Below are 21,304 nucleotides of genomic sequence, written 5' to 3'. Positions count from 1 at the left end.
TTTATTTGCAGCGACTTTTGGGGCATTGAAAGTGACCTTTCGAATCTCCCTCGGCTCGACGCCGGGAGCGGGCCTGGCGCGCGCCGGGGTCAGAGGTCAACGTGGGGGACAAAAGGGACGGCTGCCGCGCTCCTTTCGGATGTTCGCGAGTCTTTCTATTGCCCGGCGAACTGCCATTTACGGTGGAGAGCGACAGCTGCTAATTAAAAAGCAGGAAAAGGTTACATTTCATGATTCTGTTAATTTTTTTTATGCCAGGCGGAGGAACATGAAGGGGAGGGGCCTAAAAAATCCCACCTTCTGCCTTTCCCAAAAAATTCCCAGTCTAATCCGAAAAGCACATTTTCGGTAAATTGTATTCTGCGCTTGTCACTTCACAATTTTCAGCACAACTACGCACAGTGGTGTGCAAAGGTGGGGGCGAGGGCCCACCCCGGGGCATCCAAACGGACAGTGAGTTCCATTTAGACATAATTAGGTCTTTTGTCACCATCTTGTGGCATCTGCGGGACATGTGCGCACCTTTGGTGGGGGGTGTCAATTACTTGCTGTTTTTCGCTAGCCGCGACAAGCCTCAGTCGTTAGCCTCGGTAGTTTGCTAAATATGTCAGTTATACTAATTCTGTAAGTTTTTTTTGCAGGGCGGAAGAATATGGGGGGGGGGGGCTAAAAAATGCCAGCTTCTGCCTTTCCCAAAAACTCTCATTCTAGTCCAAAAAGCACATTTTCTGTAAATTGCATTCTGCGCTTGTCACTTTACAGTTTTCAGCAAAACTAGGCGCAGTGGTGTGCAAATGTGGGGGCGGGGGCCCATTCCGAAACAGCCAAACAGGGCAGCCGAGTTCCATTTAGACATAATTAGGTCTTTGTCACCATCTTGTGGCATCTGTGGGCGCACCTGTGGGGGCGGTGTCAATTACTTGCGGATTTGCGCTAGCCGCGACAAGCCTCGGTCGTTAGCCTCGCGGAAAACCGGAGTTCGCTAAATTTGCCAGTTACGCTAATCCCGTTTAACGGGTTTATTGTGACACGTCGATCACCGTGTGTGGTGATTGGTCAGTTCGATCATTGGTCAGCCCCCAGGTCAATCACTAGAACGCGGTAGTTACTAGGTTACGCCACTTATCCCGAATGTAGCCACCGTTGATAGGTCAGTTACGTCAAGATCAATTTACGCAGATATTAGCCGGTCTACATTACGCACACTACCAGTGAAAAATTTTTTTTTTTTTTTTTTTTAAAAGATAACCGGCCACCCACCCGCTGAGTGGCCTCTTTCTGGAGAACCCAAATACGGTAATCCTCAAACGCAGTATGCGCATGTGTGTGTGTGTGTGGAAGAATAATAAATAAAAAAAAAAAAGACAGCTGAGGCATGGCGTGGCTGCAGTTCCACGGAAAAGGCCTTGTTTGCCAGCTGGGGGGGGGCATGAGATCATCGCCCCGTGCTACTCTGCGCCATTATCCCTCCCTAAATCCTAAAACTCCTCCTGTCTCTGCCTCCTATTATTCCCCCCCCCCCCCGTCACACACTTATCCCACTGTTCTATTTATTGATGACTCAAGCTTGCCGGTTCCTTTCCGGATACGCAGTCAACGTCAAGGCTCTCCGGCGCTTCGGGGGCCTAATGGACTGATTTGGACTGTTTACAGCTGTGCTCCTTTTTTTTTTTTCGACAATGACTCACAAAGGAACAAAGGGGCCCTCTGTGTGGATGTGTGTGAAGCGTCTCCGGTTCTTGTCAACAAGACCCACCCGAGTGCGCTGGACTTTTTCTTCGAAAGCCCTTTGACCTTGATTAGCTCTTTCTCTTTTTTAACCCCCCCCCCCTCCTCCCATCTCATATCTTCAAATTCATTGTGCATTTCAGCACGTGGGAACGGTCGTACTAGCTAATACCGCATGGCTCTGAAATGTTGCGTTAGCATTGATGCTAACAACGCCAGGCGTCCCGGCCGGTCGGCCCGGGCCGCAAGTCACTCAAGTCGACGAGCCGGGGTTGCAAGTTTCCAAATGCCCGCTCGAAAAACCACAAAGAAAGCAAACAAACCTGAAAAGTACTGTTAGCGATGATGCTACTGCTAAAAACTCCTGACAACTAATTTGGGGAAACGAGTTTCTTTATAAGTGCTTCCAGGTTACAGCCGATTTAAGGGGTTCATTTGGATACTTTTATTGAAAAGGTCTTTCAAAGACGTATTTGATGTTATTTCACAAAACAATAACGGAATTCCGACAGAGTGCACCTGGTTATAAGCCTCACCCAGTACATTTGTAAAGGAAATACCTTTTGGTACAAACAGCTGTGTAAAAGCCGCAAGCGCCCACATTGAAACACGAGAAATTTACAAAGAAAAACGCCTTGCTAATGCTAATGCTAGCACCACGCTAGCCACGTTAACAGGGCTGGTTCACATCAAGACTTTGGTTCACCTTCCAGGTATGTCAAAGTACCGTATTTTCCGGCCTACAGAGCGCTCCTAGTTATAAGCCTCACCTAGTACATTTGTAAAGGAAATACCTTTTGGTACATACATAGGCCGCAAGTGCCCACATTGAAACAAGATATTTACAAAGATAAACTGTACACAGAGAGTTAAACGCAAGCACCGCAGCGCTAATGCTAACGCTAGCACCGCACAAACGCTAGCGCCGTGCTAAAAGGGCTGGTTCGCGTTAAGTCTTTGGTACACCTTCCGTACACGTGACAGGTGTGTCAAAGTACCGTAATTCCCGGCCTACAGATCGCACCGATTTATAAGCCTCACCCAGTACATTTTTAAAGGAAATACCATTTGGTACATGCATGCGCCAGAGCTGTGTAAAAGCCGCAAGATCCCCACATTGAAACATGAGATATTAAATTAATTAATATTATATTATAATATTAATATTAAATTAATTAAGATTAAAAAAGACGGTACGCAGAGAGTTTAACGCTAGCACCGCACGAACAGGCGCGGTTAAAAAAAAAAACATACTGGTAAAAATCACAATGATGACACGGCAGTAAAACGCTGGACCGGACCGGTAAACGTCACTTCCTCGGCACATGTATTCCACCGGTCTCACTTACCTTTTCCCCTCTTGTGCCCTTCTTGAGGCCGTTAGAAAAAAAATGCACAAATTAAGCGCATCACCACATAAACCGGTGGGTCGAAAGCATGTGATAGGCCGGAAAGTACGGTAGTTTAAAAACAGACATCCAAAATGTCCACCATACTATAAGATTCCATTAGAATGACGAGTATTATGCCTCAAGAGGATTGCCCTCCCTCCCCCTTTTTTCTCTCTTTCACCCTTGAACCTTTGACCCAGTCCCCCCCCCACCCCACCCCACCCCTCACGTTCCTTTTTTATCAGTTGTGCGTCTTTTTCCACGCACGCCGGAGGGTACGAGCACCTCTCCTCAGTGGATTCCACCTCAAATTTCGACTCGGCGTGGTTCAAAAAAAAAAAAAAAAAAAAAAAAAAAAAAGGGCCCGTTTATTTAGCGCAAAGCCCGGACGCTCGCCCCGATTAACTCGCCCGGGGAACAACACCCTGTCGGAATGTCTGGAATTCTCCAAAACAAGGATTAGCTCATCCCCTGCCTGTTGTCTCTGGCTTGTGTGTTTGTCATTCTTTCCCCTTGTGTGGGCTTAGATGGACCAACTGAAGCGCGTGCACAAAAACCGCACCTGAAACGGCGAGATACCAGGCCCGCTTCAAACAACACGACTACGCCGTCCCACAAAAACAAACCAAAAAAAAAAAAAAAACCAGCCCCAGTTAGTGTAACCTGAAATAACCCAAATGGCTTATTATTGATTACAAAAGGCACAACACCAAGACCAGAAAGCCCCAAAGGCAACCAAAGTTACCCTTAAAAGTACAAATGTGTATTTTGTAGAATATTTCATTGCACTTTACTGTTAAATCTGTCAATCAAGAGCAAGTTGACCTCTGACCTTTGAAGCATCTGCTTTGAAAACTGTTCATCATTGGAATTATTCTACTTTACGGCGCCGCTGAGTTAAAGCATCACTTGGCTAACAGCGCTCTCTGGTGGACAGTTTTAGATAGCACCAATAATAATAATAAAAGTGGAATGAATCAAAAATACTGTTTTGTAGTTTAAAAAAATGTTGCACGGACATTGTTAACAGCAAAATATTATTTATACACCAATGAAATAAGAATAGCAATAATGGGAAGAACAAAGTCAATTTAATAAATTGCATAATAAATTAACTGATTTAAAATGGATTTTTTTTTCGCCACGTTTTGCTCCGTCACCCTGAATAAAAGCTTTATGACCTGACACGGCATAGAGGACTTTGACCTTCAAACTGATTTTCAGTGGAAATTCCAACGTGATAAACGCAAAACGTAAATACATCACTCATTTCCTCCTCGATGCGGCCAGACAATAACTATGAATCGCCGTTTAATAAGGAAGTGCCGCACTGTACGCAGTTTAAGGAAACTCTTTAACGCGCGTTACAAAAAGAGTACATTGTTTTGTCATATGAGTCTTTGGATGCGTCACCTGTTTTGCATTTTTTGGATAGGACCAGGAAAGCGAGTGACCCTGTTCAAGGTTCCCACTTACCACATCCTCATGGCAGAGCGAGCCGGCGGTTCTCGTATTTGAATTGGTACTTGTGAGTTTTTAAGAGTTATAGTGAATTTAAAAGCTCTAAACACCCTAGCTCACAGGCACTTCGGTTTAAATGTGGTTGGTTAATCCTGAAATCGGACACATCCCTAGTTATAGGGGTGTGCACACTTTTGCAAACGCGTCAGCTAGGTCATATTCAGATTGACAGTGTACAGTGAGGACATTTGGACACAAAACCCACATTGGGACATTTTGAAAGTTTGCAGACTTAAGATGCATCACCTGTTTCACATTTTTTGGGAGAGGACCAGGAAAGCGAGTGACCCTTTTCAAGGTTCCCACTTATCACATCCTCATGGCGCAGCGTGTCCGTGTGCAAGCCGCTGGTTGTCGTATTTGAACTACAGTGGAACTTGTGAGTTTTTAAGAGTTATAGTGAATTTAAAAGGTCTTCACACCCTCACTCACAGGCACTTTGGCTTTGAATGTGGTTGGTTAATCCTGTAATCGGTCACACCCACTAGTTATAGGGGGTGTGCACACTTTTGCAAACAGGTTAGCTGGGTCATATTCACATTGTCAGTGTATTGTGAGGACATTTGGACACAAAAATCACATTGGGACATTTTGAAACTTTGCAGACTTTGGACGGGAACAAATAATGACAAAATAGAAACAAGTGGAGGCACGAGCGCACGTCGGAAAACAACCAGCGACTGAGTGGGAACAAAGACCGACGATAACTCCTTGGAACTCAATATGTGGAAGCGCTGATGGGACATTTTAAAGAGTTCATTGGGCGCGTTCACATAAACACGAGTCACGCTTGTTTGGGCCCGTCGCCCCCCCCCCCCGTAAAAATGCAATTTTTCCTTGACTTTATTTCTGTTCATAACAGTCATAAATGAGAGTGGAATCTGCCAAAGAAAAACAAAATAAAGTGTAAGAAGTATTAAGTGATGGGAACGAGATGGTGAGAGGAAAGACTAGACTCACTTGTAGGCTCTTCTGCGGAACTAGATCTCCGTGTGCTTTCGCCTTTGGTAAACTACGACGAGAAAACACAAAGAAGAAATTACGCTCACCGGTCGGAACATTCGGTAAACCGCACGCCCGGCGTTTTTACCTGTGAACGTGACAAGAAGCGCCGAGGACGCGACGAGGACGCCGGCGCCGAGCCAAAGGCTGAGCGGGGTGGAGTCCAAAGCGGCTCGCGCGGGGAGGACAGGAAACGCTTGTGCTGTGGAGAAAATACACAAAATACAGAATTAATGAATTCAAGTGAATGCGAGTTCAAGTCCAATCGTCAAAATACAAATAAAATTGAAGCCTGCTTACTGGCTCGATGAGGGAAACAGTGAAGGACCGTGCTGGCGTACTTGACGTCGATCCGCCTCACCTGTGCAAGGACAAACTCATTCTTGAACTAGTTTTGGAATCAGGACACTACGGCTAATGTGTATTTTGACCATTGTAAGAATAATTGTGAATATAATTGACCCCTCCGTGGATATTGCGCAATCCGCGTCACTGACCAATCAGAGGCCAGAGATCTGCATAAACCAAAGCCCGTTTTTGCTCCTGCCATTTTCTCAGACAACATTGCATGGTCCAGTATCGCGTATTTGGGTTATTTAACAAAAAATATGGTTAAGAGGTGTAGTCACGGACTTTGTAATAGTGACGACAGGTATCCTGAAAGGCTAGTTGGTGGAGTTCGATTCGTACCCTTTCCAAAACTGAAGACCCAGTACGAAAAATGCCTTCGATGGATCAATGACCGCATCATCAACTAAATCCATCTAATATCCACCGGAACACATATGTTTGCACGAAGGTATGCCCTATATTTGATTTTCAATACATGTCTCGTATAAATGAATTCGAAGTTCTTCGCTAGCATAACACTGCTGCGTGTGAACGATTGCCACACTTATTCTTTGTTGAGCGATATTTAGCGCTGATCGGACTGCACAAACGTGTCGCTTTCTTGCTGGCTCGCGGCCAGAAGCTTAACCAGACGGTGTTTGCGCGAAGATATGCCCTAAATTTGATTTTTAATACGCGTCTCGTATAAATGAATGAGACGTTCTGCGCTAGCATAACATTGCTACGTGTGAATGATTGAATGAAATCAGAAGCATGGCGTCTGTCTCAGTTCAGAATGTATTGTATTGTATTTGCCATTTTTACGAATTGTTTGTCTTACGTCAGCGCACGTGGCGTGACGTGACTTCAGGAGGCGTGGTTAACTGCCCTGTACGGAGGGGTCAATTATCATACATCTGCGTCCAATAAAGAAATGCTTTGCTCTGCTCCAGTTCAGTAACTGTTTCTGCCTGCAATGAAGAACGCTTTGCTCTGCTTGAGAAAACGTGGTAGCAAAAGTAGGATAAACCTTGTAGGAATAATTGTGACTATAATTATCATACATCTGCTTCCAATAAAGAAATGGTTTGCTCTGCTCCTGTTCAGTCACTGTTTCTCCATGCAATGAAGAATGCTTTGCTCTGCTCTAGAAAATGTGGTAGCAAATGTAGGATAAACAGGGGGGTGGGGGGGGGTGTAGAAATAATAGTGTATATAATTATCATACATCTGCTTGCAATAAAGAAATGCTCTGCTCACGAGACTTGAACTTGTGTCTTTCCTTCCTTTTTGTCCAGTTTTAATGAATGTCTAATTGGGAAACCTGAAAACCATGGTCACTTAAAAATACTTATAAAATCACAACGGTATCATTTATCATTAATTTCGGTCCAGATTTTCACAAGAATCATGGAAATTGACACGGAAAACTTCCCCGTCGCGGGCCACATATAATCAGGCAGTGGGCCAGATCTGAGCCCACGGGCCGTGTGTTTGAGACCCTTTTGCTGGGAAACTGATGAGCGTGAACGATCGGGAAAACTCACATAAACACAAGCGCGGACGTCTGTCAAGTTCAAGCCCACCGACGAGTGCTCCCCCTAATGGAAAAACAAAATCACGGTTGCCATGGTTTCCTGCAAACGTAACGCAACGCTAACGTCAATTTTCTACCTACCACGTGCACGGTGGTGTGCGTCGCCCCCGCGGCGCGGCATGCGGCAGAGCCCTGGGACGGCGCGCAGGCGCTCACGGCGAAAGTGGCGTTGACGAGCGACGTCAGCGTCGCTTCCTGCTGAGTCATGCTCACATCCCATGCTAGAAATAACACCGATGTTTGCTTATTACTATGAAACTTTGTGTACAAATTAGACAATATTGCGATGTGCTAACTTTTTAGCTTTTGGCTAATTTACAGACGTGGCGGGTAAGAAAAATTTGAAAAAGAGAGATGGGGGGGGGAGACATAAGGAATATTCAATATACACATAAATTATATGGTTCACAAAGTCATGTCATTATCCAAGCCGCTTATCCTCACAAGGGTTGCGGGAAAGCTGTAGCCTATCCCGGCTAGCTTCGGGCGAAAGGCAGACTATGCCCTGAACTGGTCGCCAGCCGTCACTGAGAGGGAATCGATCCTGCATTGCCCGCACCGAATGCAGGCGTGTGTACCACTACACCTCCTTCTTTTATATAGATATATATATATATATATATATATATATATATATATATATGCATATGTGTATATATAGACACACACACACACACTTTTATATTTACAAACACACACTCATGTATACATATATCAATACACACACACACACACACACATTTTTATATATACAGACACACACACAAACACGTGCATATACTGTATATATATATATATATATATATAAATACCCACACAAACTGTTTTATATTCACACACACACACACACACACACAAATATCTCTGCTAATTTAACACATCGAATTTCCACTAGCCCATCTATGGCATTTCACATTATACTATAAACTTACATGATTATATTGTTTGGTTAAACAACATTTTGGTGTTTCAATATTGTAATACTGAACTAAGTATGTACTCACATAATGTACATTACATGAGTCACGCCTATCGACTAACTAAGTGGAAACATTCACATCACTCACATCTAGTGGATTAAAAAAAATACGACTAAACATTATTATAAATACATTAACATTTATTGCTGCCTATGATGATGACGATTAAAAAAAAGTCATACCTTGGAATCTTTTGACAAAAGGGCACCTGATCCTTGACTGGTCGCCGACAGTGAACTGAAGAAAAAAAACGTTGAAAAATAAAATGCAATATCATATTTAATACATGTAAATGGTTTAGAAATAATAATAATAACACCTTCATGCACAGCTGAGGGTGAGGGTCCACTTTTGCAAATGTGATCTGAAAGGCAACATTTTCACCCTGTAAACATTTTCAGTGCTCCAACTGTTGATGCGTTCGTACTTTATGCGTCACGGCGCTACTTTTTACGAGTGGCTTTGGAGACAAATTCCACCTCCAAAATATTTACAACTTAAATGCCAGCAGGCGTGTTCGTGCGCGAGCAGGGACCGGTCCAATTTCCGTTCATGACTGACGATAACCGCAGTGTCTTTTTTTTATCCACCCAATTCCTGGAAAGGTTAGTCCCATAAATCCCAGAAGTTACAAACCGATCTGGTTCAGAATCCCGACCTGTGATCGACAACAATCGAAACCGATGGCAAGTACAAAGAGCGAACAGTCACACGCGACTGTGACTCATCGGATTGAAACTGATAATGTGTTACGACACTGTAATAAATCCCTGAGTCATCGTAGACGGACAACAGACGAATGAATGAATGAACGGCAACGTGCGCGTGACTCATCATATTTCTGTCACCTTTCCCCTGGTGATATTTCGCTCGGCTCCCTCCAGATCCGAGCAGCCGCCGCCGCCGCCGTCGCCGTCTTCCCCCCTCTGGCACAGCGTCGCCCGGCCCGAGATCGGGCAGGCGGGTTCCCACGAAAGCGCCTCGCCCAGCGGGTCGAAACGGATCCCGTGCCACATCTCCTCCGTGCCTGCACAGACCCCCCCGTGACGCCCGCCCTCGACGTTATCGGGAGTATTTTCTGGGGATTCGCCGGGTCAACGAGGACTCGACTAGATGAATAAAGGAGAGCCACTCACGGTCTTTGAATGGGCAGACCTGGACCCTGGGGGCGTCGATCACCGCGGACCAGCCCTGGGAAGAGCCACAAACGCATCGATCAGCGTCAAATAACGCGGAAACGATTACTATTGCAGTGAAGAAAAGAAGTATTTGAACACCCTGCTATATTGCGAGTTCTCCCACTTAGAAATCTTGGGGGGGTCTAAAATTTTCATCATAGGTGCGTGTCCACTGTGAGAGGGATCATATAAAAAGAAAAATCCAGAAATCACAATGTATGATTTTTTAACAATATGTGTGATAGAGCTGCAAATAAGTATTTGAACACCTGAGAAAACCAATGTTAATATTTGGTACAGTCGCCTTTGTTTGCAATGACAGAGGTCAAACGTTTCCTGTAGTTGTTCACCAGGTTTGCACACACTGCAGGGGGGATTTTGGCCCACCCACCCACTCTTATCTTCTCGAGATCAGACAGGTTTCTGGGCTGTCGCTGAGAAACACGGAGTTTCAGCTCCCTCCAAAGATTGCTTCACAGCAGGGATGGTGTTCTGGGATGGAACTCATCAGGATTCGTCTTCCTCCAAACACACTTCGTGGAATTATGACCAAAAAGTTCCATTTTGGTCTCATCTGACCACAAAACCTTCTCCCATGACTCCTCTGTATCATCCAAATGGTCGTTGGCAAACTTCAGACGGGCCTTGACATGTGCTGTTTTAAGCAGGGGAACCTTCCGTACCGTCCATGATTTCAAACCATGACGTCTTAGTGTGTTACTAAAAGTCATCTTGGAAACGGTGGTCCCAGCTTTTTTCACGTCATTGACCAAGTCCTGTCGTGTAGTCCTGGGCCGATTCCTCACCTTTCTAAGGATCATTGAGAACCCACGAGGTGATAGCTTGCATGGGGCTCCACTCCGATTGAGATTGATTGTCATGTTTCGCTGCTTCCATTTTCTAATGATTGCTCCAACAGTGGACCTTTTTTTCACCAAGCTGCTTTGCCAATTTCTCCGTTGCCCTTTACAGCCGTGTGGACTTGTACAATTTTTTTCTCTGATGGCTTTGGACAGCTCTTTGGTCTTGGCCACGTGACAAGTTTGAGTCTTACTGATTGTATGGGGTGGACAGGTAGGTGTCTTTATGCAGCTAACGACCCCACACAGTTGCATCTGATTCCGGATAATACATGGAATGGAGGTGGACTTTTAAAGGCGGACTAACAGGTCTTTGAAAGGTCTTGCTGATAGACAGGTGTTCATATACTTATTTAAAGCTGTATCACACATATAAATCGTTATACATTGTGATTTCTGGATTTTTCTTTAGATTATCTCTCTCACCTACAGTGAAAATTTCAAACCCCTGCATGATTTCTAAGTGGGAGAACTTGCACTATAACAGGGTGTTCAAATACTTATTTTCTTCACTGTATATGCTCAGCGGGGTCCGAGGGGGGTGAACCTCGATGCACAGGCATGGCAAAGGTCTGGAGAAGGTGAGAACGACACTCTTTTTGGGTTCCTCCTTCTTGATCTGGATGGACACAACAAAGACAAAGAAAGACTTCTTAGGAGTTATTTTTTTGATTTCAAATTCCTTCCAAATCACAGGATTGGGAAATTTCCACTTACCAGCGCCTCATCCCCCGTGCCGGTACAGATGAAATCTTTGTGGCACAGTCGCACTCGGTAGTCGTGGCCCTGCAGAGCGTTGCTAACCCCGACGCGCACCTCCTTCCTCTCCAGGTCCACGTCGTGCGATATCCTGCCGGCTGCGTGCACACAGCCGGCGTCACAAAACAAGACGGCGCGCGTGACCTTTTTAGGCGTACGTACTCACTGATGCATTCGGGAACGAGTCTTCTTAAATCTTTCCACGAGCAGTCTGTAGTGAGACAAACAATCGTACGTATCCTGGGAAAACCTGATGTATTCTAACGCACACCGTCCTTACATGTAAGTATGTAAAACATACTAGTACCTGGAGCCACGTAGGTACTACTCCGGGTTAATCCACAGTAGCTCGGGAACGCGGTCACGGTCACTCTTGCTTGCTGCCCGGGGTGAACGCCGACGCAGTCGTTCTCCACCTCCACCTGCAAAGAATCAGAATCAGATGACGGTTTTTGGTTTCCACCCGGGATTCCTGTATCGCTCAAGATCTAATGAGTGGCACAAGAAAATATTGGACTAGACCAGCGCGTCAACTTTTTGGTTTGCGGCGCGGGTACCTGCATCCCCGCCATTTTCCGCCTGGACGCCTTCAAGAGGCTAACGACTTGGCACCTCTGCAGCATTCCCGGCGTCTCGAAACAGACGGACAATCCGTGGACGGACTCTGGGGATTGAAAAGCGTGTCAGCACGATGGTGGGTGCGAAATTTTTTTTACAGGAGATGTACCGTCATTTCTGGCCTATAAGCCGTGACTTTTTTCCCCCACATGCTTTCAATGTGGAATATATGTGCCGAGGAAGTGACTTTTACCAGTCCAGTGTAACGGTCTGAGCGCGCCCCCTTGCTGAAAAGTCTCCTTGTGATGAATGCGCATGCGTTACTAACAGGAGAACTCTGGGTACGTAGTAGACGCTTAGTGGGAAATCCACCGGTGTCATAGTTCCCCTTCTTCTACATAGAGGGCGCTAACGTACGTTATATCCTAACCCTAACCTTGATCCTAACCTTAAAACAAAAGTTGATAAAAAGATATACACATATATGTACGTTCGCTGCGTTTGTCTTTCTGAGACGTCCATAGCAAACATGAACACTCGGCGACAAGTTGTCGAATGGCACCCTAACCACCCGAGTTGCGCTAGCGTGTTACTGCCGTGTCTCAGTGATTTTTACAGGTATGTTGTTTTAACCAGCCCGGATAGCACGGCACTAGCATTAGCATCAGCACCGGGAGCGCTCAGACGGTCACACCGGCCTGTTAGCGCCGCGCTGTCGTGTTACTGTCGTTACCGTTACAGGGGTGGCGCGAGCGTTAAACTCTGTGCGTCTTTCTTTGTAAATATCTCGTGTTTCAACGTGGGCACTTGCGGCTTTTCCACAGCTGCGGCGATGTACGTAGCAAATCGTATTTACTTTACAAATGTCCTGGGTGAGGGTTAAAAGTAGGTGCCCTCTCTAGGATGGGAATGACGGCACTTTGACACACCTGCAAGGCGTACGGAAGTCTTGACACGAAGGTGCAGCGAGCACCTCTGCCTCCCCTCGCACCTTACAACGCTGGAAAAGCTGAGGTTGCGGAAAACGGACGAGGCATCCAACCTTTCGGGAGCCTTCTGGCACGGAGGAGGAACAAAATCTGGAACACAGTAAATCATTTTTGAACAAAGCAGTAGTGGCAACCTCCTCTGTAATTACACGTGAATAGCGGTTCCTGTTCAACCAGACGAGGTTTAGTCGTAACGCGCCTAACGATGCTTTACTCGTCGTTTGCGTCCGTACTCACGCGCTGGCTTGGTTTTGCACTGAAGGCCCTGTGATGAAAAAAAAAAATATATATATATATATCAAAATATTCACATAAACAAAATGATTAATTTACTAATGTATAATAATCCTGTTATTACAGATGAAATCATTTGATATTTTAGATCAGATAAGACAGAGAAGGTCCAAACAAAAGTAGATGTATTTATTCATTTTGATTTTTTTTTAAATCATCGCAGCTTGAATAGAATGAAAAGGTTGCACTTTTTTTTTTTTTTACCTGAGAGCACCTAGTGCCGCACGTCTGAATCCTCTCCGCCTCCACGAGCTCCGCAGCAGCTCCAAAGAGACTCAAACCGCAGTACCACGCGAGCAAGGCGGCCCACAGCATCATCTCGGCGCCAAGTTCTTGCCCGGACTTGTTTATACACAGCTCCCGCTCTTTTTATTTGCACCACACGGGATGCCTGGAGCGGGGATGGGAGGACACAGTTGCCGGTTCTATGCCTTTATCGTGGGGGGGGCGGAGCTAGAGGGATGATTACAAGTTACTGGGGGGTGGGGGGGAAGCAAGGGATTCTATTATTAGCAACAAAAAAGGGAAGTTATGACAATGTTTATGGACAAGCAAATGCAACACGCACTGTTAAGTCAGGAACTCCGAACATGTATTAAAATGTTTTTTTTTCCCCAAAATCATCTCTAACGTGCCACACACACATTATATTTAGCAATAATAAATTCCCTCCAACATAAAAATCAAATATCATATTTTAACAATAACACATGGAAGGACTTTTTTTTTTAATTTAACGTTGCATTTTCCTGAACAAGAAAGTTATTTACAGGAAAAGCGCCAATGGTGCTGGTAGTATTTGAATAATATTAATAATGAAAAAAAAAAGAAAATTCATCAGTAACACATGACAATTCAAATCTGCGACCTATATACTTACTGGGAATCACCGGGGGGGATTTTTCTGTCCTGGAATTTTTTTCCCTCCTCTTGATAACCGTTTATTGTCACTTCCGATCATTTCCCTCGTCTATAGATAAGAATATGCGTAAACAGCGCCCTCTATCAGGGCGCGAGGTGTATTGCATTACGTCGGCGCTATGACATCATCCTGCAAACCTTCCACCAGGACCTTATAAACAAAAAAAAAATCCAATGAAATAATTATCATAGAGATAACACCTACTTTTATTATTTTTGTGTGTATTTTAATTTAATGTTACATTTTATTGGGGGGCGTTTATGTTTATGCTTCTTTGGATGATCGTGAGTCAAAACGCTCGCGGCGGTTTATGCACTCGGAAGTCGGTGCAGCATCTCCGGGAATGGGAGGGGGGGGAATTTAACCTCAACCTGCTGCGCGGTGCTCATCCTCTGCACGCTGCAAAAAATGCCCTCCCCTCCGAAACCAGCTTTGTTTGTTAAAATAATAATAAAAAAAAAGATAACGAGAGCACCCATGCGTGAAACTCCCCTTTGAAACCTTGACGCGAATATATCGGCAACCATAATTTGAAATCCACATTTTTTTCCTTGAAAATGGAGGGTAAATAAATCTCTTTTCGCCCCATCCCCCTCCCTTTTTTGTTTGTTTTTTTTAACGAAACAATAATTCCACGTACGCCCGCGTCGATGACGTCACTGGAAGCAGAGGCTGCATTTTTTGCAGCGTGGTTTTACGGGGGCGTCACGTGACCCGCTAATTCCGCGTTCTCGACGCCCGGGATGTCGTCTGTGGCTCTCCGTGGAGGCGCGCCCGGCCGGCTTTGCCTAAGCCATCCTAGCCGCTATTCCTCCACCCCGATGCCGCAGTGAGCTAGCGCGAGGCCTCTCGTTCTCTCTTCCGAGAAGCGCGGCCGAGCTGGGGGCCAATCCGGGGAAAGGGAGCCGCGGCGGCGGCAGCGCCGACGCGCACCGGCCGCCGGACACTCCGCCGCGACGCACCGCCAATATGCTCACCCGGGTCAAATCGGCCGTGGCCGGCTTCATGGGCGGAATCATGGCCGGCGGCGGCTCCGGCGGAGGCGCCGGCCCGGGCTCGGACCTGCCGCTCAAATTCCCCTACATGAGGCCGGAGTTCCTGGGACTCTCCCCGGATGAGGTCGAGTGCTCCGCGGATCACATCGCGCGGCCCATCCTCATTCTAAAGGAGACCAGGAGATTACCGTGGGCCACCGGATACGCCGAGTAAGTCATCGCCGCGCCACCTAAGGGACGCCCGGGCTTCGATTTTGGGGGGTCGTCGCGACAATGATCCGGAAGGGGCGCATGCGCACACCTTTGCGGCTCGAGAAATGCACCTGTTGTCGTCTCCTCCGCGTAACCCTTTGACCCCAAATGAGCGTCATTTGGCGTGCGAGTTGCACGCAATGACGCCAAATTCTGACCGAACCGACCATTAAGTGAATTTCCGTTCAGAAATCTTCAGTTTGTAGTTCAAACAACCGTTTGAAGGTTTATTTTTTATTTTTATTTTTTTAGGTTTTGTTCAAGGTTCCCTCTTCATGTCAGCCATTTTGGAAGTGACATCATTATTGGAGGCCCGTCAGAACAGAGAGGTGTGAATTGAATTCTTTATTTTGGAAGGGGAGCAGCCCCCCACCCCCAAAATCAATTAAATGACAAGGTCCAATCACAACGGGGGGGAAAGCGCTGAAAGCCAGTAAACTGATTTTTATGGACACAAATCAGTCACTCGCACAAAACCGCCACCGTATAACGGACCAGGTTTATTAACCACTGTTTGTTGACATTATATAATCACGCAGATACTGTCGCATCTGCAACTTGTATCTCCGAGTCAGTGATGCTGCCGAGCACAAAACAAACCGCAGTTGGCGGCTAAAAATAGTCGCGCTAATTTGTCACACGCCCTCCGGAGATGTTTGATAAGCGAACCGGGCTCGCTTTGATGTCATTTTCGAGTGGGGGGGGGGGGGTTGGGTCTATGTCGTGCATTTTTTTTTACACCGCAAAAGTGGTAAATGATCAATTTGTCCATTGTCGAAGCCGCTTATCCGAGCTGCGGGCGAAAGGCGGACTACACCCTGAACTGGTCGCCGGTCAGTCGCAGGGCACATAACACCATCACCGAGCGAGAATCGATCCCACGCTGCTATAACCCTGTTATGAACATTATATCTAATTAAGTCGGGCATGAAGGAGAAAGAAAACTTGCAACCCTGCCAGATGGCTAACGAGCTCGCCACACTACGGTTTTTCCTCCAGAGTGATTAATGCCGGAAAGAGCGCTCTGAACGAGGACCAGGCGTGCTGCGAGGTGGTGGTGGTCAGGAGGCGCCCCATGAGCTACTGCCCGCCCTCGACGCCCAGCAAGACCCCCGCGCCCAAGAGACGCAACTCCCTGCCCAACGGCGAGGGCCCGGGGCTGCGCTTGGAGCACGGCAAGCTCGGCGAGGTTCGGACAGAGTTAATATACAATTACGTGTGCTTTGGGCAAATTATAGGAATATTTTTGGAAAAAAAATAAATAATCACAGTTTCTGGTGGTTTAAGACTGATTGAAAGAAGTGAAAGGCAAGAAAGGCAGTGGACTGAGAAGTGAGCCCTGGGGGACACACCATCATCAACAAAACTATTTTGCATTTACAGGACGGCGAGGGACTAGTGTTCCACTACTGGGCTTTGTTCGACGGCCACGCCGGTTCCGGCGCCGCCGTGGTGGCCTCCCGCCTGCTCCAGCACCACATCGCCTGCCAGCTGCAGGCCGTCACCGAGATCCTGCACAACCTGGCCTCCCTGCCGCCCACCGTCCTGGGCGAGGAGCCCGACGGCAACCCCTACCTGCAGGGCAACACGCCGGCCCCCCAGCGCTCCCTCACGCGGGCGGCGTCGCTGCGGAGCGCGGCCGGGCCGCCGGGCTCGCCCAGCAGCACGCCGCCTCCGCCGCGCTTCTTTACCGAGAAGAAAGTCCAGCACGAGAGTTTGGTGATCGGAGCCGTGGAGAATGCCTTCAAAGAAATGGTAGGCTACAAGACTGACTGTTTTACCGCCCAGTCCGGTGGGGTCCAAAGTCTGGTCCATTGGCCTGGGACTTGACTCACTTCTAGTTCCCAATCCCAGTCAACATATGTACTGTTTTTCGTTTGTACAGGATGCGCAGATTGAGCGGGAGAAGCAGGGCTACAACATCACGGGAGGCTGCACAGCCCTCGCCGTGGTCTACATGCTGGGGAAGATGTACGTCGGCAACGCGGGCGACAGCAGGTCTGTGGAAATCACGTTGATCGCGTTTTTCCTTTTGAAACCCGACGGACATTTTCACCCGGGTCATGTATTTTGTCCTTGACCGACAGGGCCATTATCATCAGGAACAACGAGATCGTTCCCATGTCAACAGAATTTACACCGGAATCCGAACGACGGAGGCTTCAGTTCCTGGTACTAAATATATATATCTCTATTAACAACAATTAATTTTCATTATTTTGCCCGAATTTGCCACCTTTTTACTTGACTTTGTCGGCGTATCAGATTTTTTGCGATGTAAATCAAAAAGCGGTTCTTGCTCCCCCACCGCCCCGCAGGGTTTCATGCAGCCTCACCTGCTGGGCAACGAGTTCACGCACCTGGAGTTCCCGCGGAGGGTCCAACGGAAGGAAGTCGGGAAGAGGATGCTGTACAGGGACTTCACCATGAACGGATGGTAGGCCACATCTCGGGTTCTGCGCGGGAGGCGCTCTGGGAACACGTGACCTTACTGATGGCGAGGGACTTCAAGAGTCCAATCAACGTGAATCCTGCCCTTTATAAAAAAAAAAAAAAATGCAAAAATGTATCACTTTTTTCATGACATTTGTGACTTTTTCACTTTTGTCACAATTCCTGCAATGTTCTTTCAAATTCGAAACAGGGCGTACAAGACTGTTGAGGACGAAGACCTCAAGTTTCCGCTGATATACGGCGAAGGGAAAAAAGTAAGGTTGGACCCCGGACTCGAACGCGGGGTTCTGACTTACGGAACGAGAGATTGCTTTCCAGGCCCGAGTGCTGGCGACCATCGGGGTGACGCGCGGCCTCGGCGACCACGACCTCAAAGTTCACGACTCCAACATCTACATCAAGCCCTTCCTGTCCTGCCTTCCTGAGGTGAGCGCTGTCGGGGGAGGGGGGGGGGGATGACTCTAGATGTTGCAAAACTGGAGAATGTCGTGGATGTGGTCCAAAGCGCTAAAGTACTTCATTGTCACAAACAGGTGAAGGTGTACAACCTGACGCAGTACGAGCACGGCGCCGACGACGTCCTGGTGATGGGCACCGACGGCCTGTGGGACGTCTTGTCCAATCAGGAAGTCGCCGAGGCGGTCTCCACCTTCCTTGCCAACTGTGACCCTGACGACCTTCACAGGTTAGATTTTTATTTTTTTTTTGCATTGTTTGAAGCTAGTGAAGTACACACACACACACACATATATATATATATATATATATATATTTTATTCACTAATTATTTTAACTACCTCATTGCACATAATAAAATCAAGGTTTTACATAGTATTTGTCATGATTAAAAACTGAAAATTGTTACATATTTTGCTTCTTTGTACCTATGAAAAAAAAAAATATATATATATGTATGTATGTATGTGTGCGTGTGTATAGGGTGTCCCAGAAAATGAAATGTATACACTTTAAATAATTGTAAACTTGTTTATTATAATTTGAATAATTTTTAACATGCTAAAGAATTTACAAATATTTGTGTGTTTTTGGGGACTATATATATATATATGTATATATATGTGTGTGTGTGTGTGTGTGTGTGTGTGTAATATAGGGTGTCCCCAAAAAAATGTATACTTTAATTGTAAACCTTATTATAATTCAAAGTATTTTTTTACGTGTAAAAGAATTTAGAAATATTATTTAAAGTGGACACCCTAAAACTGTATACACACTTTAAATAATTGTAAACTTGTTTATTAGAATTCAAATAATTTTTGTCATGTTAAAGAAATTCCAAATATTTAAAGTGTGTATAAATTTTCTGGGGACAGCCTATACACACACATATGTACACACATTTTAAGATTTTTATTTTTTAATAATCGCAATTACTTTATATGAACTGAGAAATAAAATTATATTTTACTTTTTTTTAGTGACATTTAAACATTTTCTATTATATTATTTAATAGTTGAAAGACTAATTTTATTACTGTTGTATAATTGTTAACATGTAAAAGAATTTACAAATATTTAATATTTTTTTGGGACACCCCATCTATATACATCTGGGTTTTTGTTAAATTGTAAATATTTAAAGAATGTAATTACAGTTTTCTTATTTAAAAAAAATCCAAAATTTTGCAGAAATATGGAAAACAATCAAGTGTTAAAAAATGTAAATTTAAGATTATCATTTTTTAATTGCAAGTACATGAACTGAGCAATAAAATGCAGTTTTTATTTTTTTTTTTTAGACGTTTAAACTTTTTCTATTATTTAATAGTTGAGACTACTTTTATTACTGTTGAATAATTATCAGATTATCAATAGTACATTAAAAATTGTAAATACAAAAAAAAGTTACAAATGTGGTGACACTTGTTCGTTTCAAAATTTTCTGTTACCAAGTATTAAAAAATACCCAAGATGCATTGTGATCTACTTACACTGAGCTCATTGCCAACTTTGTGACTGCAACTCCTCTCTTGGTTAGGTACACAATGGCGGCACAAGATCTGGTGATGCGGGCGCGTGGCGTGTTAAGGGATCGAGGCTGGAGGATCACCAACGAGCGCCTGGGCTCCGGGGATGACATCTCCGTCTTCATCGTACCGCTGATGTACGGCAACCGTCAGCCCTGAGCGGCGAACCGTGAATCCCATTTTTTTTTTTTTTGTTTTGTTTTGTTGCACATTTAACTACGTTTCTGTCGGGAGTGGTCAGCCCAAACAGTGGTGCAACTGTCCTTTAGTTAGGGCCACAAAACTGGGCTACACTGACTCACTGTTGCCTCTTGAGGAAGGAAGCGGTATCGCAACCCAAGAGACCGCAGCAATGTGGACGAGATAATTCAGGGACACGAAGACAAGTCACGTGTCCAAAATGAGTCCAAATAATCAATAACTATAAAAGAAAACACTGGCTTATTTTTTTTTTGTGTGACCCATTTTGGCTTCAGATCTCAAGTGAAGGCCTTGCAGGAAGAAAAAAAAAATTGCCAGCAATCAATCAATAGCGGTTTAAAACATCTTTTTTTTCCCCCACTTATAACTTGATAGCACTTTAATTCGACGCAGGTCACTTAGAAAGTACATAAAGAGGGGAAAAAAATAATGGCTGCTTGTTTTTGTGCATGCATGGACTTCTTGGTAGCAAAGGTTTCCACAACAGACTGAATTTTGTATTCCCGCAACTTTGACGTTCCGCTAAATCGAGTGTCGCCGTTTTTTTAGATGTAATTGCAGCGTTTTGAAACGTTTATAGAAGATCTAGTGACTGTTTTGATTCCGTAGCGAAGGATAAAAGAGCAGCGAGTGAATCTAAAAAAGACGTACGGAGGGAAGAATTGTGACGCCGAGTCATGTTTTGCCTCATTCCTTCATCCATTTTTTTTTTTTTTACAACCTATATGCTACCTGTATTTCTCCTCCTCTAACATTCCAGAAAAAAAATGTGTTGAAATATATTTCATGCTTTTTGTGCATTGTTGTCGAGTCGTTAAAAAAATATTATAAGCTTGTTATCTTGATGTGAAACATCACATCAGGGCTACTGTTGAATGTTCACCCTCGCTTGATCTCGTCGTTCAGATTCATTTCTGTCCATTAAATGAATGTAATTAATTTTTTTCCGTCATCCCATCGTGCCACCCAACTTCTGCACATCAACTCAGGTTCTATGTTGGGTCAAACTGGTTGATAAGATTGGGGGGCATCGTTATCAATCTGACGCAGCAGAATACGGGATGAGTGTGTCCATTCTGTCTGCTTCCCTCTCATAAGTTGCTGTACTTGTAATATAAAATGGCTGTTGTTTTGTGTGTGTCAGGGGGGTGGGAGGGGGGTCTACTTGTACAGCAAAAAAAAAAAAAAAAAAAGAGGTGACTCGTGACTTTCCTGCTTTGTGAACGACAACCGCACCTTTTGTATAAGGTTCCTCCACGACCCCCAAAACGTTTTTTTCCTTAATTGTCCAACGCTGCTGTTGCG

The 21,304-nt window shown here is 45.3% G+C and overlaps 2 protein-coding genes across 4 annotated transcripts in view; one reads left to right on the top strand and one right to left on the bottom strand.

Annotated features, from left to right (window-relative positions):
• The window catches only part of il17rel (interleukin 17 receptor E-like), a 27,048-nt gene extending 11,612 nt beyond the window's left edge, over positions 1-15,436 (bottom strand). Inside the window, exons 1-20 of one of the 3 annotated variants that reach the window (XM_061806904.1) lie at positions 15,406-15,436; positions 14,068-14,259; positions 13,392-13,662; positions 13,131-13,158; positions 12,834-12,983; positions 11,904-12,010; positions 11,654-11,768; positions 11,513-11,557; positions 11,305-11,444; positions 11,135-11,206; positions 9,686-9,740; positions 9,398-9,576; positions 8,869-8,913; positions 8,732-8,786; positions 7,651-7,790; positions 7,520-7,573; positions 5,943-6,003; positions 5,731-5,844; positions 5,601-5,652; positions 4,195-5,521 (exon numbers count right to left, since the gene is read on the bottom strand). In XM_061806904.1, the coding sequence (XP_061662888.1) occupies positions 5,621-5,652; positions 5,731-5,844; positions 5,943-6,003; positions 7,520-7,573; positions 7,651-7,790; positions 8,732-8,786; positions 8,869-8,913; positions 9,398-9,576; positions 9,686-9,740; positions 11,135-11,206; positions 11,305-11,444; positions 11,513-11,557; positions 11,654-11,768; positions 11,904-12,010; positions 12,834-12,983; positions 13,131-13,158; positions 13,392-13,505 (1,506 nt within the window). In that variant the 5' untranslated portion in view covers positions 13,506-13,662; positions 14,068-14,259; positions 15,406-15,436 and the 3' untranslated portion in view covers positions 4,195-5,521; positions 5,601-5,620. Of the gene's footprint in view, positions 1-4,194; positions 5,522-5,600; positions 5,653-5,730; positions 5,845-5,942; positions 6,004-7,519; positions 7,574-7,650; positions 7,791-8,731; positions 8,787-8,868; positions 8,914-9,397; positions 9,577-9,685; positions 9,741-11,134; positions 11,207-11,304; positions 11,445-11,512; positions 11,558-11,653; positions 11,769-11,903; positions 12,011-12,833; positions 12,984-13,130; positions 13,159-13,391; positions 13,663-14,067; positions 14,260-15,405 lie in introns of those variants that run through there. The other 2 variants (XM_061806905.1, XM_061806906.1) reach the window with 2 other exon arrangements.
• LOC133493489 (protein phosphatase 1H-like) lies at positions 14,799-21,304 on the top strand. The gene is made up of 10 exons (XM_061806901.1): positions 14,799-15,314; positions 16,356-16,545; positions 16,740-17,111; positions 17,242-17,354; positions 17,444-17,528; positions 17,675-17,793; positions 18,001-18,064; positions 18,129-18,236; positions 18,344-18,495; positions 19,810-21,304. The coding sequence occupies exons 1-10, from the start codon at positions 15,079-15,081 to the stop codon at positions 19,955-19,957; spliced, it is 1,587 nt and encodes a 528-aa protein (XP_061662885.1). The 5' UTR covers positions 14,799-15,078; the 3' UTR covers positions 19,958-21,304.

This window comes from Syngnathoides biaculeatus, chromosome 20 (genome assembly GCF_019802595.1).
Source record: "Syngnathoides biaculeatus isolate LvHL_M chromosome 20, ASM1980259v1, whole genome shotgun sequence".
NCBI classification, from domain to species: domain Eukaryota; kingdom Metazoa; phylum Chordata; class Actinopteri; order Syngnathiformes; family Syngnathidae; genus Syngnathoides; species Syngnathoides biaculeatus.
The sequence above is the reverse complement of the archived record's forward strand: the minus strand, read 5'-3'. Positions and strand labels throughout refer to the sequence as shown.

Coding starts and splice junctions, on each gene's coding strand:
- LOC133493489 (XM_061806901.1), top strand. CDS start 15,079: ATGCTCACCCGGGTCAAATCGGCCGTGGCCGGCTTCATGGGCGGAATC. Junction 17,112..17,241: donor AGAATGCCTTCAAAGAAATG/GTAGGCTACAAG, acceptor TCGTTTGTACAG/GATGCGCAGATTGAGCGGGA. Junction 18,065..18,128: donor TATACGGCGAAGGGAAAAAA/GTAAGGTTGGAC, acceptor ATTGCTTTCCAG/GCCCGAGTGCTGGCGACCAT.